The 14372-nt window shown below is 39.2% G+C and overlaps 1 protein-coding gene across 1 annotated transcript in view; it reads left to right on the plus strand.

Annotated features, from left to right (window-relative positions):
* RNF157 (ring finger protein 157) overlaps window positions 1-13434 on the plus strand; it is a 38703-nt gene extending 25269 nt beyond the window's left edge. The window contains exons 16-18 of the mRNA XM_029286871.1: window positions 1730-1778; window positions 3707-3817; window positions 13030-13434. Coding sequence (XP_029142704.1) covers window positions 1730-1778; window positions 3707-3817; window positions 13030-13181 — 312 coding nt within the window. The 3' untranslated portion in view covers window positions 13182-13434. The remainder of the gene's footprint in view (window positions 1-1729; window positions 1779-3706; window positions 3818-13029) is intronic.
* The last annotated feature ends 938 nt before the right edge of the window (window positions 13435-14372 follow it).

Consider the following 14372-nt stretch of genomic DNA (forward strand, 5'->3'; position numbering starts at 1 on the left):
CAAAGCCGCGAATGATCTCCCCCAGCGGCTTCACATAAATATTGAACAAAAGGGGAGAGAGGACCGACCCTTGTGGGACCCCACAAGTTAGGGGCCTTGGGGTCGACCTCTGTCCCCCTGCCAATACAGACTGCGTACGGTCGGTGAGGAAGGAGGAGAACCACCACATAACAGTGCCTCCCACTCCTAACTCACCCAAGCGTCGCAGCATGATACCGTGGTCCATGGTATCAAAAGCCGCTGAGAGGTCCAAAAGAACAAGGACAGAGGAATGACCCCTGTCCCGGGCCCTCCAGAGATCATTTACCAGCGTGACCAATGCCGTTTCTGTGCTGTATCCCGGCCTGAAGCCCGACTGGAGCGGGTCCAGATAGACTGTTTCCTCCAGGTGCCGAGGGAATTGCTGCGCAACCACACTCTCAACAACCTTCGCCACAAAGCGAAGGTTGGAGACCGGGCGATAGTTACCCAATACATCTGGGTCCAGGGAGGGCTTCTTAAGGAGGGGCCTCACCACCGCCTCCTTTAAGGCCGCGGGGAAGGCACCCTCCCGCAAAGAAGCGTTTATAATTCCCTGGAGCCAGGCTCGTGTACCCTCCCGAGCCACCAGTACCAGCCAGGAGGGGCACGGATCCAGTAAACATGTGGTTGCATTCAGCCTCCCCAGGATCCTGTCCACGTCCTCGGGAGCCACAGAGTCAAACTCCTCCCATACAACAGTCTCAAGACCTCCCGTCTCCTCCCCCGGGGCCACCCAGTCAGAGTCAAGGCCTTCTCGGATCCGAGCGACTTTGTCATACAGATATTGCGCAAAGTCCTCGGCCCTCCCCTCCAGGGGATCCCCTCCCTCCCTCAACTGGAGGAGAGAGCGGGTCACCCTGAAGAGGGCGGCCAGGCGGTTATCTGATGACGCGATGAGTGTGGAGTAGTAGTTAGATCTAGTTTTTAATTTTTGTATGCTGCTCAGAGTTGTAGGATGGGCAGCCGTATAAATTGGGTAGGGTAAATTAGGAAGCAAGCAGGCAGGCAAGCAAACAAGCTAGTTTGGAAAAACTCAATATACTTAAACTGGATTACTGTGGCTAGAATGATTAGCTGAGCCTATTATAGAAACATAGAAAACTGATGGCAGAAAAAGACCTAGTGGTCCATCAAATCTGCCCTTTGAGTTTTTTTGTTTTTTTGTTTTCTTTTTACTATTTATTATTTTTATATTTTATTCATTCAAGGAAGCAAGAGATTTTCTTGTGTGTGGGTCTTTTATTGTAACTGTTCTTTTTGGCCTAGTCTAAATTACTGCAACACACTTCTAAAAGTTTATATTGTGTGCTTTGTGCCAAAAAAAATTACTATCTACAGCATGGGTGTCAAACTGCTGGCCCGCGGGCCGGATGCATCATAGCAAAACTGCGCCGACCCCATTGCCAGCAATGGCAAAAAAGTCGTGACACGTCGCGACACGTCACATGACGTTGCGAGTTTAACACCCCTGATCTACAGGCCAGCATTCAGACCTTGTGATTCCAAATTTTATAATTTGGAATTGTAAATACAACTCAGAAAATGTCAGTTCTATATGCTTTTTAAAGGAAGCACTTGCAAAAAGATTAGCCAAGTTATAGCTTCCCCAATCATCTTCGGAGGACGGAATGCTGTGGGAATATTAATATCATTCTTACTACATGGTGAGTCATTGATTTGTATATTCACACCTTATCTTTTTCGGCAGGGGAATGATGTCATGGAAGAAGAGGATGCCTCTCCCACACAGGAAGATGGTAACACAGAATACAGCATTGCTTCATACCCCATGTTGGTTCTCTTTCACATCTAGCACAGGCAGGGTTCATCATGAGCAAGGAAAGAACAGGGCTGAGGCACATTGGCTTGGGGCAAGCTCAGTATTGCTAACTGAATTGCTATAGTTTGAAGCATCAGGCCTTTCTTAAATGAGCAGGTAGAAGGCATTTGAAAACATGAAAAGTTTAAAGAGATCTGCCAGTTTTCCTTGTTTATTTTCAGGAAAAATGGGCAGAAGTTAAACAACTAGTAGGCAGTAGGTCAGCAAATCATTTTTTACTCCCAATTGTCTGAGAGTTACAAGGGTTGGAATAATATCCCCATTCAACATTTCATTGCTGAAAAAGATATTTGGAGAGGAATCAAAACTAGGTTTTTGTTGTGTTTTGGCTGACAGGACCTTTATTAGTTGTAGAACCAAGTTCCAGATTCCTGAACATAATGCTCAGAGCTCTGCAATTCTGACTATATGTCCACTTGAGTTAAAAAGTTTTGTATCTGGCTGGCAAGACATTCTATTAAAATGAAAACCTGTAATCCTGAAACATATTACTGATTTTAATATTTATTCTTTCACAGTAACTTTCATTCCCTACATTCCACCCCCCCAAAAAAAATTAAAAAGGCAGTTTGTCCCCTGGGAAACCATGGAGTTTGATATTTTAACATATTTATGTTCTCTTGACATTGAATGATTTCATGTATTCCATAGTTAAAATTTAGGGATGTGGTCAGTTTCCCTTTTCGAGGGAGCAAACTGAAGGTGTTACAAAGTCTCAGCTCGCTCTTTTGAAATTAAATGGCTAAATTCTCAGATTTTCTTGAGGCTGTCTAAAAATTGGGAAAGTTATTGTTGCTGTTAATATTATTAAAAATAATTTTATGTTTTCTTTTGAGGCAATGCCCTCTGCATGTTTCAGCTTTGATTTCATTCTGCAGTCTAAATTAGATCTGAATATTAACAAGAAACACTTTTTGATTATCTCAATTTTTTATTAAAATAAATGCTATGGTTGATTAAATAATTGTTCATTGTCAGCAAAGTCAGAAATGCTTCACATTGATGAATATTATTGGGCACTATACAAATGGGAATTCCCCCTTTTATTTTTTAAATATAGATTTTGTTTTATTTTTAAAATTTGTCCAAACCTTGCAACAGCAGACTGATGTACACAAAATAAACCCTTATCATGATTTTTCTTTTTTTTCTCTTGGCATCTTGCCCAGAATAATGAAACCCATAGCTTTGGAGAAGTTGTGTGATTTCTCAGAGCCCATTGAGCAAAGCTTCCTAGACTATCTAGGGAAAGGATTGTATCCTATCTGGCTCTACCTTCTTGTCACAACCAAATCAAGGTTCTGCTGTGTTTTGATTGTTGAGAATATTCCATAGATGCCAGCCAGAGACAACTTAAACCATAAAATAAGTGCTTTCCTTGAACTTTCTCTATGGCGCTATGACTGGTTTATTTGATACCTTTATATACAAGATCAAATCTCTTCCTACGTGCCATTTATATTTCCATATTGGCAAGGATAGCCTTGAAACAGGAAGTGAAAATGGAGGTGGTGGAGGAAACCAGCCACAATAGCTTTTGGCCGCTGCATCCCCATCTCTTATTGTCCACTCTCTACCTTAGTCCCCCTTGACCTGAGGTCTTCCAGATATGTAGAGACTTCAGTCCTCAGAATTCCCAACTAGTGGAGACTGTAATTGGGAATTTGGGGATTTGAAATGTCAACAGACCTGGAGGTAGCAGGTTGGAGAAGGCTGTTCTACCTTTTTGGCCACTGTTGAGGTTTTCTTCATTTCTGAAGTGTGTGATGTTTTCTGCTACCTTAAAGAGGAGCAGAATTAAACCAAAGCCTCACCCCCTCTCTAACTGCATTAACTCCTTTGCAGGCCAAAGGACAGGCGCATACCTAGGTATGGAGTGTGACAATAACAATGACATTGGCAACGCAAGCGTGAAAGTTCTGGACAATAAGGTGTGCTCTGAGGCCCGCTTACCTGGTGAGTGGCTGTCTGCTGAACATGAACTTTGAAGGGAGGTGGGAGGACAGTTTTTTATATATCCCTCCTCTGCTTTAAATCCCGCCACCACCTGAGAGCTGTCAGCCATTAATCACAGTACATACTTATTAGAGTTATACAGGTTAGGGAAATGGATAGGAAGGAGAATGCTATTTTTGTGTGGCATCTTCCTGATATTTAAAACCGCTCTCTCTTGTCTCCCTCCCCTGCCCACCTCAACCTAAGTCACACTAGATCATAGAGATAAAGGTCAGATTTCCTAAATATAAAGCAAATTTCTAAGGTGGTTTTCTTCAATGAATGCTGGTAACTGCAGTTTCAGTACCTTCTAGGAAACTGCTTAGATTACCTTAACCCTTCAGTCTCTAATCTTTGCAGACTGTGTTTAACCTAAAGTGCATCATTTGTGGTATCCTTTTTTTTACTTCCTGCTATTTGCCTTCCTACATTTCTTCTCTCCTTGCCCTGCTTTTTCCCCTCCTCACTCTTTTCACAATCATTCTTCTCTCTTAAACTTTTTAAATCCAAGAAAATAAAAAGGATAATACTAGTAGCACAACTGGTTTTGGATTGGGCTATAATCTACTCAGTCTCAGTTTACCTGGCACTTTCACACAGCTACAATTTTCAGAGTACTTTGGAGGGAAGCCACAAATTTGGAAGCAATTTAAGTGTGTCGCTTGAAGATGATTACACTCATTTGCTATAAGAGATAGGTTGGGTAGTTAGATCTGAGCCCAAACCTGATCAAAGTCAAGATTCTTCCCAACAGTGTTAAAGGCTAAAGGTTAAAGTATAAGAAGCAACATCTAGGAATTTCTAGCCTATAGAAATAAAAGTCTTCTACAGGCAGATAGTTCCAATAGGTAGAAAAGGAACTTCTTGGGTTCTTATTCTAGAACAGGGGTCTTCAAACTTGGCCCTTTTATGACTTGTGGACTTCAACTCCCAGAATTCCTCAGCCAGCATGCCTGGCTGAGGAATTCTGGGAATTGAAGTCCACAAGTCATAAAAGGGCCAAGTTTGAAGACCCCTGTTCTAGAAGATCTAGTTTAGTTTCCCATCCTGGAATCCTTTGGAAGTAATTTCAGATCCTGTAATTCCCAGGCCATAACCATGCCAGCTAGGGTTGATGAACACATCTGAAGATAAGGGAAATCCATTTGATAGTATCTATTTCATTCAGTCAGTGAAATGACCAATTCTTAATTTCCTAGCATAATAAGAACTGATTATTGCCACCTCCCCAGCTTATTTTATGTCTGTCTAGAAGTCCCTAGATTTCTTTTTATCCTTACACATAGGAAACCCAATAATGACAGATAATGACCAAGCATGAGTATATTTTCCGCAAAAACATATTTGGTATCCTTTGTTGACGCCCAAATATCACAATCCCAACTTTTAGTTGGCTACTAATTCTGGGTATGTTTTGTTTCTTCTCTTTGCTCTTTCATTGATTTTTCTCCCCCTCCCCTCACTGGATTTCATCAGTGTGAAAGTTCATGTTCGCTCTGTGCCAACACAGTACCTGTTTTTGTTTTCCTTAGTCCATGCTCTCATCTCTTCATTTTCTCTATGTTGTTGAATGATTATAAACTTTACTGACTGTCCTTTTATGGGTCTGAAGGAAACTGAAATGTGGATTGAATTGATGTGCAAATTAACAACACCACTGTCAAGGGCTGGTTAGATTTTTTTTTCTTTTTTAAAAAAACATTTTTGGTTTTTAACACTGCCCAATTTTGCATTTGTAACTTCCTTAGATTTCAATTAGATAAATATACCTCACTTTCTTTGGTGTGTACCTCGCATTTTTAAAACAGAGGTGCACCAGACCCTTTCAACCAGGTCAGTAAAAGTGCCATCATTTCAAAAACCATGGTAACCTATTCCTTGCTTATTTCACCTTCCCCAAAGTTTCAAGGCTGCCTCTTTCATGGTTGGTATAATAATTCAATGCGGTTGAAAGGAGTGCTTTCTTCATCCTTGATTTCCTTACATAGCTACGAGCAAGCTAAATCTCTTCTCCTATTGTCATCTTGTCTCTCTTACTAATTTATTCCATTTGGGAAACTTTGTGGGTAATCCAGGCTTTGCTGTGCCAACTACATATGTGCCAGCTGATAAGCTGACCTGCAACAAGAGCAGGAATCATTTAAACACAGGCATGCTAGGTCATTTCAGTTTCAAGATGAAAAAAAGATGTTCTTTGGAATATTACCGCTATAGATATATTAATTACATACCTGCATACATAGCCACACACTCACACACACACACACACACACACACATTCATTCACACTCACTCACTCACACACACACACAAACATGTAAAAGTTCAGAACTGGGTAAATTCTAACCAAATGTCATGGTAAATACAATTTAAGATGACATTATGACCCTTCCAGTTGTAATCTTTTAAACTGGTTGTAATCCTGCTTGAGTTGCACAGATAGCTGAGCAGATTAATATCAGCTATTAATTATCAGTAGTAAAGTACTTGGCTTTTCAAAGACTATTTCCAAACCAAATTTACTGGAAAACAGATGAAAAAAAATGCTTATTACAGTTTTCTAAAGATCTTGAAGAGGCCAAAAGAAATCTGGACGCTAGAGGGAAAAGTGCATCTTATTTTGTGCTTCTTTTCTGTTTTATTCAATAAGATCACCAGATTAAATCCTCTTGATTTTAGCTTCCCAAGATGAGAACTACTGTACATACTAGACACATTAGATAACTCCTCTGAAATAAAATTTAAAATATTTAACCATGATCTACAAAAGAAGGGGTGAAAAACAGTGATCAGTAAGCTCATGTCTTATTTCACAAAATATGGCACTGGATCCATGGAAAGCTGGACAACCAGTACATTGAACAAATAAGGATGGAGAGCAACAGCTCTTTGTTTTGAGCAAACTGATTAAAAAAGCAATTGTGCTTTCAGCTGGAGGAAAAGAGAATTCTGGAATATGAACAAACCTTCCAAATAGCATTTGAGACAATCCTATCTTTGTCAAAAATTTAAAGAAAAATTCTCATCTAATTATTTAATTACTTCAACCTACAATTGTAGATACATATTCCTAACACTGAATGTCAGGGCTTTCCCCCCCCCTCCCCCCCCAAAAGCCAAAGAAGATCCCTGACAATAATCAGAAATGCCAAACATGGGTCTCTGAGTATTCCCTGAGACAGTGGGATTATCAGGAGAAGTGACCTGATGGGCATCGACTTTTTATTTATTTTCCCACACTCTTTGCTTTGTGTGTGACCAACTAAATATACTGGATTCATGTTTCCATCAAATATTACTGATCCTTTCTTTCCTCAGAGGTCCCTAGAAATGAGAAAGCGATTGGAGGGATTTTCTGAAAAACATGCAATAGAATTTCCTTAATCCTTTGCACAGTTGACCTTAGTCAGAGCTTGAAATAGGACCTTAACTTGGGAACTGTAGCGGATAAGGATCATGTCCATCTCTCATATTATCCAGGTTGTATCTGTAGGCACTTTAAATGTTTCTTCTGCAATATCACCTGAAGTAGTTGTGGTGATTCAAAAAGGGAGGCTTGGACCTTGGGACCTTGTGGAATAAATTTAATAGCGACTCTGCTGCCACAAGAAGCGGCTTCAGTTTTTCTGGCTTGCATACCATTGGGTAGCTTTGCTGCTTGCAAGATTCTTCTGCTGATCCCTTCCCCTCTGTACACTGTTTGTGTACAGAGCCAAATGTTCTACCCCCTGCCGCCTGCTGACTAGCTGTGAATCTTTGAGCAAAGCCATGCTGCTTCTTCACAGCTGCTCAAGAAACAACATGGACTTTGTTTCAGAGTCACAGAAGTTACACTCAAGCAGAACTTAGAATGGCTTTCTGATCTGCTGTGCAGAGATGCATGTGGCTTTAAGCCCGTAAGCACGTGGTTTGAAGATGGTTGTGCTGATCTGTTGGCAAAGGAGAGGTTCTGAAGTTGTCCTTGAGTTTCCCTCACACTCCATTTTCTTCACTCCGAAGTTTGATCTCCTATTCCAGTTAACATCTTCTGGGTAAACTTCACGCCTTGGCCTATGGGTTTTTTAGTCTCTGGATCCTCTTCTTTTTTTTAAGAGCAGATACAGGTAAGTGCTGCTAATCCACATTCCGAGTAGAATGTTGGAGATAAGGCCTACTTAGAAAGAAGATGGATGGGAAGAAAAAAAAACAAGCACTTCTGTCTCAGGTGTACATGTTATAGAACAAAATACATAAGCATATGTGATGGTGGATGGAAGTTGCTGTATATGTTGAAGTCTACAAGATCTATTTAATTCTCAAGTTTCCCATCTTTGCCTATCTAAATAAAAAAAGTAGCAAGAAGAGGATCCTTAATGGCAATTTGCAAAGTGTTTTTATGGAAAGTGAAATGGTTTAGTGCCACAAGTAGTTACCAATCTGGCAGTTTTCATTAAACAAGGACGAATGAATGCTGTATTCATGTACTAACTATGGGGTCATTTCAAGCAATAACTTTGCTTTCCTGAGTTATTATCTCCCAACCAGAAGTATAGGAAACCTTGTGGGATTTTGCACTGCTTTCTGAGATGTAACATGTTCAGATGCCTTTTCACATGATACCTTATTAAGGTATACAGTATTTTCTACTTTTGTATTTCTGAAATGAGTCTGTGTTTTATAATAATGACAGACACTCTAGACCAGGGTTATCAAACCGATCGTATCGTGGGCTATATCGTGATGTATTGGGATTTGTTTTGCCCTTGTGGGGCCGGGATAGGCGTGGCCTGCCCGTGCTGTGTGTTTGACATGCCTGCTTTAGACATTACTTCATAGCATAAATTTAATATACGTGTAAAATTGTATCCAATTTAAGAAGTAAAAGTAACCTAGGTTTCTAGCTTCTATTTTTGCTGGGTTTTGTGGATAAAGCAAAAAAGTTAGTTTCTTAAACCTTGGTAATGTTTTCAGTTGTGCTTTTATTGTGAGATAGTTTGCACATTTCTGTTGAAATTGGGATAATTTAATTTAAAAAGCTGAGAAGCTTAGGCAGAGGTTTAGGCCCCATGGCTTCTGTGTTTCAGTATTTCAGTTCAGCCCTTAACTAGAGAGAAAGTAGTCTGGCCCGTCCTATAGGACTTCATGACACATCCCATACATTCTAGTGAATTCTTGCTACAGAATGGATCACAATGTTTTATAGTAACATAAAGAAATGGCAAAGACCAGACTACAGTACTAAGCTAGGAATCTTTCATGTGGAGTTACTTCCTTCAAATTTAGGAAGGTAAAACAATCCAGGCATGAATCCTGCTGAAACAAATTTAAATTTGGTGCTACCAATATTAGCAGGAATGGACTGTCTAGGGCAGGGGTAAGGAACCTTGGCTCTTTTATGACTTGTGAACTTCAATGCCCAGAATTCCTGAACCAGCCATGCTGACTCAGGAATTCTGGGAGCTGAAATCCACAAATCATAAAAGAGCCAAGGTTCCCTACCCCTGGATCTTAGGTCCTTCGTCCCTGTTTTGAAAACAGGGTTTTTGAAATGTATGAAGAGGCTCTTACAATAAGGTGGATGCTACTTATCTTTTGTAGCACTTCCTGGATTGACCCAAGTGTCTGTGTAGGTACAAGGTCACCTAGCCATTCAAGGAAGCACTGAGAAGCAGCCACCCTAGACACAGAAGAAGCATTTTTGCTGGTAGAAAAAAAAATAAAAAATCAAGAATCCATCTACATTTTATACGTTTTCAAAAAATAGGGCTAAATCTCTTGCCCTCTTTGGGTAAATGGAATAGCCATTGTTTTTTTCTCTGTATTTTTTAAAAATAAAATCGGAACACAAATGTGCCCTGAAAAATGGACAGTAAAGCAGATTGGATTTACACTGATTGGCACATTTCCAAGTTGGAATGTTACTGCCCAGAGTCATCATGCAAACGATCTTTAAAAATTCTTCGGGGGGGAGGGGGCAATAAATGTAATGCAGGAAGCTTTTGTTGTTTCATTCTCTTTCCCTCTCTCTTCTTGACCCCCTCCTCCCCCGCATTGTATGTCTGTGCATTTGTGTGGTCTGTCTTTTCTCTGGTTTACCATTTGCTTTTGGTCTTTCTTTTTTACTGAACAGCTGAAGCTCCGGAATCCTGTCCCATAAACATTGAGGAATAGGTATGAGATATATAAAGTCCTTTGCTGTTCACACACCTGGAAAACATACAGCTCTCATTCTGCAATATAGGGCTCTTTCTCTTTTTAAGGCTTCTCATCACAGGCACAGTCTTTTTTTTTGGGGGGGGGGAAACACCAAAGGTCGTTTCTGTCCAGGGTCAAGAAGTTTCTTTTATCCCTTGGATAGAAATGTGCCTAGAGATGTGCCTCATTGTATTCAGTGATGTAAAGGACATAGGAAAAGGAATATAGGAACTGCTGCTGTGGTTCAGAGATATTATTTGCGCTTACAGCCTTGATCCAAAAGCCAGTAGAACAGGGTTAGTTAAGGTCACAGTTGAATTTTAACTTTCAAACCACACTTGCTTTAGACATCAGTCTACATCCTTATGATAGACTACTTTTCTGTATAAGGGAAATAAGCCATTGCAGAACCCAAAGGACTGGGAGAAGACATCTCAGCTGTGAAGGGAAACCATTTTTAGGACAATCCTGACCTTATTTTACTGAGAAGTTACTGCTGTCTGCCCAAAAGAGCTGTCTCAGGAAACGGCACATTTGGCAAATAAAAAGAAATGCAGACTGAAGATAGAGGCCTATCCATGTAAGTAAGATGGCAGATGAAAAAATATAAACATACTATCAAAGAGTTCACTATCACAGCTTGTCCCAGAGATAAAAAGGGACATTTAGAAGATCTGTCTGGTGGATTGTTCAGCCACATGGGATGAGGAGGAGGAGGACAATGGAATGAAAATTGACCAAAGCGAAGGTGATTATGTCGTTATGTTTTTATTCATCTAAAACGTGGGTAGATTTAAAGGAGCATTAGAATGAATCCATAATGTGCATTAAAGGACTTTTTCTGGCCATGGCAAATGTTGCCCAGATAGAATGCATTGGAAGGGAGATGGCTAAAAACATTCAAACAAATAGGAATCTGGGGTCTTTGAGTTTGGGAATATATAGCACTGATTGTCAAAAAGCCTTCTGTAGGCCTTGCCCCTGCCCCCAGTGGGTTTTTCTTTCTTTCTGTGATAAAATGGTGGGAACACACAGGAGTATAAAAAACATGAAGTAATACTGAAAGTACCATCAGACAGTAGTTTTTTTTTGCACGGATAATTTACTGGGTGAAACAAAATAATTATCAAAAAAATACAGCATTACAGAAAATTAAATTTGGAAAAATAAGATACGGATGAGATCAGATGCTGTTTCCTCTGGATAAAGCAGGTCAGAAACAGCAGTGCGCTTCTACAAGAATTATAGAAGACATCAGATTGACTAAAAGTGGTTTGGCCAGGTTCCTTTTTATATTCTTCATGTGTTCTTAGCGGGCTTTCATCAGTGTAATGTGATTTATTTTTTAATTTTCAGGGTTTGATAATTGCACATTACTTGACTGTAATAGCTACTTGGTTGAGTATTTTTTGGCAACTCCTTTTAAGCATTTTTTTCCCCTAGAAGGCTTTATTCATCCCCTTGTCCCCAGTCTTCCTTGTCATTAAGCATTGCATCAATTGCCAGGAATCCATATAACTTAAAACTCTTATAAGTAGAGTTGCTTGTATATAAGTATGTTTTCCAAAATATATTCTTTAATTGAAAGGATGTATATGTGCTATATGTCAGAGATCAAAATTAAAAAAACAAAGTTTAATCCATGATTGAATGTAATGGCCATACTTTTATGCTGCCACAAACGTATTTCCTGAAAAGTGTGTGAGACTGAGAACATTTTTTGCAGAAGTGTCTCATTATTACCTGGGGAACATGTAGAAATGCAGGATAGTTTTTTTCTAGTTTTGGGGGATAAAAATTGAACACCTCAAACATAAACTAATACACACCAAAGACAACCTTAGTTGCTTCTTGTATTCAGTGAAGAACCAAATTTATGTCTTGCAGCGCATAACCCTGGGTTTTATTCAAACTAACTTGTGTAAACAATTTTTTATGTACTATGTCAGTAGCAAAATAGCTGTCATAAGGTTAACAATAGTCGTTTTTGTGCTTGAAATATCTCAGGTTCATGTTCTTGCAGAAAATGTTGGCTGTTTTATTATCAAATTCTTAAGTCTTGTCCATCTGCTATTGTGTAACTTGGTATAAATCTATATAGTTGCTGCTGTGCTGTTTTTATTTGGGTTATTCAGCTAGCTCACCTTTCCCCAACTGGTATAATCTCAATATGACAGAGATACAGTTCTCCATATTCCAAGCCAGTATCCTGGTAATCCTTGGTAGAAATACTAGAAGTTGTGATTCCATCTAGAGGAGTCTAAGTTGGAAAGGGCTAAATTAGTGAGTCCTATCAAGGATCTGCAACAGTATTCCTCTTCTCCAAAGCAGAAGCAAAGTTCTGCCTTTTAGGAATGGCTGCAACAAATGAGATTTAACCAGAATAGGGCTAAATATCCTTTTCCACCTATTTTGTTTGGAAACACTTTGTACAGGATATGAATATCTGCAAGCACTTTATTTTCTTTGGAATAATAGCAGCTTCCACTTTCACATCTAATAACTCCTCTGTATTAGTTAAGTAACTTGTATAAACCATAGCAAAGTTCCTAAAACCAGCTACCGTATTTTATGTTGGCATACCTGTCAATATGTCTTGGTAAGCATGACCAAGTGGAAGGTTCGAAAGCATGTTAGGCTGTTTACCCTTTTTTAAAATGGAAGATTAGCAGTTGGTCTGACAATACTTCTAGGGGTAGTAAAATGTAAATGTGCCTTTTAAAAAGCATTTGATTTAATAGAATGTTTTGTAATAAGTGCCAACATAAGAAGGGGAATGTAGAATCCTAGAAAAAACTAAACAAAGTTATATAAGCAATGTAATATTTTACAGAGTGATACTAATCTTACTGGTAGTACTAAATAATGTAATTGACTTGATATCTGTTGAGATTTAAGGTGTAAATATGGTTATTGTCTCTTCTGGAATGCTGATATGCTATTTCTGAACTTGGCTGAGCTGACATCCACAATACTCTCCACTGCTTTTTTTGTCATAGATCTCCCAACATCAGCTGACAAATCTCCGAACCACAGCCAAATGCTGAGACGCCCCTTCTCTGATATCGCTGATCGGGATTTTGCTGAAGATACGCAGTGTATGTTGGGACCTCTGTGTCCTCGATATCACATTGTTTCAAAGGGAGAATAATGATACTAAACACATCTTCACAATGACATAAAGAAGAGCAGCAAAGCTGTGGGTAGAAACTTCATCAAGTACTGCAGATCATATGATACCTATTTTAAATAGCTACATAATACTAAGCATACAAAATCACTAATTCAATGGTTTGTGGTGATGGTTTGTGTTAAAATGAACTTGCAGTGAGGATGGATGAATGAACTTGAGATGAATGAGTTTGAGATGGATTTGATGATTGGCGCCTCCATAAATTCTCTCTCCCTCTCCTATTTTTATCTTGCCAACTCAACCCGCTTTGTAATCATTGTTTTCTTTTATGTTCTTAATCTAACACTTGTTTGGTGATTGTCATGACACTGGGTTCCTTCTGCTAGCTATGAATTAATGCCAGGTTATCTGTTAAGTTCTTAGCATGTACATACTGAATGTGTGATTGTGAAAATGCAATGTATGCAGAAACAAATTCACACCTCCAAACCTATGCATTGGCAGAGCACCGTGTCTTCTCCACCCGGAATGATAAAATGCATTTGATATCACCTAATGCCTACTGACATGAGAAGAAACATAATGATCTGCCTTTTTATCTATTCCAGTTTCATCCTGTAGCCTTTTAGTTACCTTTCAAACATGCTCAGTTAGCTGTTCTGAGCCACATCTGAGGGGTTAATGCCAAAGATCTAATATCAGTTATAGATTATTCAAGATCTGGGCTGAATTGTGGGCTGTAACACACAGACACAATGCTGTTTCAGGGGAATTAACATGCCCAGTGCAAACAATACTTTGGCAAAGAAATAAGTGGTGTCTAGCAGCTCTCTCCAAGTGGATAAATAGGTAGTGTAGCTAGCTCTAATTGAAACTTTCCAATAGGGAGATTTCTCTGTATGAAAATTCACACAGATGTCCCTCTCCTTGAGGAAAAGAAAATGAACTATATGTGAAAATGTGGCTGGGGAAAATAAAAAGAACTGGCATAAAATAGCAATTTATTGAGAGATATATTAAATGCATTATTTGTATGGTGATGCCAGTGGAATTTCATGCATGTTGTTAAAGTCTGTTTATATGGGTAAAAACCCTTTAAAGGTGTCTCATTATGCATTTGTTAATTAACATGTTAACATATTTCCCTTGGTGACGAATATATGAAAATCATACCAAAGCAGCAATGTGATTTCTTTTACACTGAAAAAA

Source organism: Protobothrops mucrosquamatus, unplaced genomic scaffold (assembly GCF_001527695.2).
Source record: "Protobothrops mucrosquamatus isolate PMUCROS unplaced genomic scaffold, P.Mucros_1.0 scaffold5480, whole genome shotgun sequence".
Classification (NCBI taxonomy): Eukaryota; Metazoa; Chordata; class Lepidosauria; order Squamata; family Viperidae; genus Protobothrops; species Protobothrops mucrosquamatus.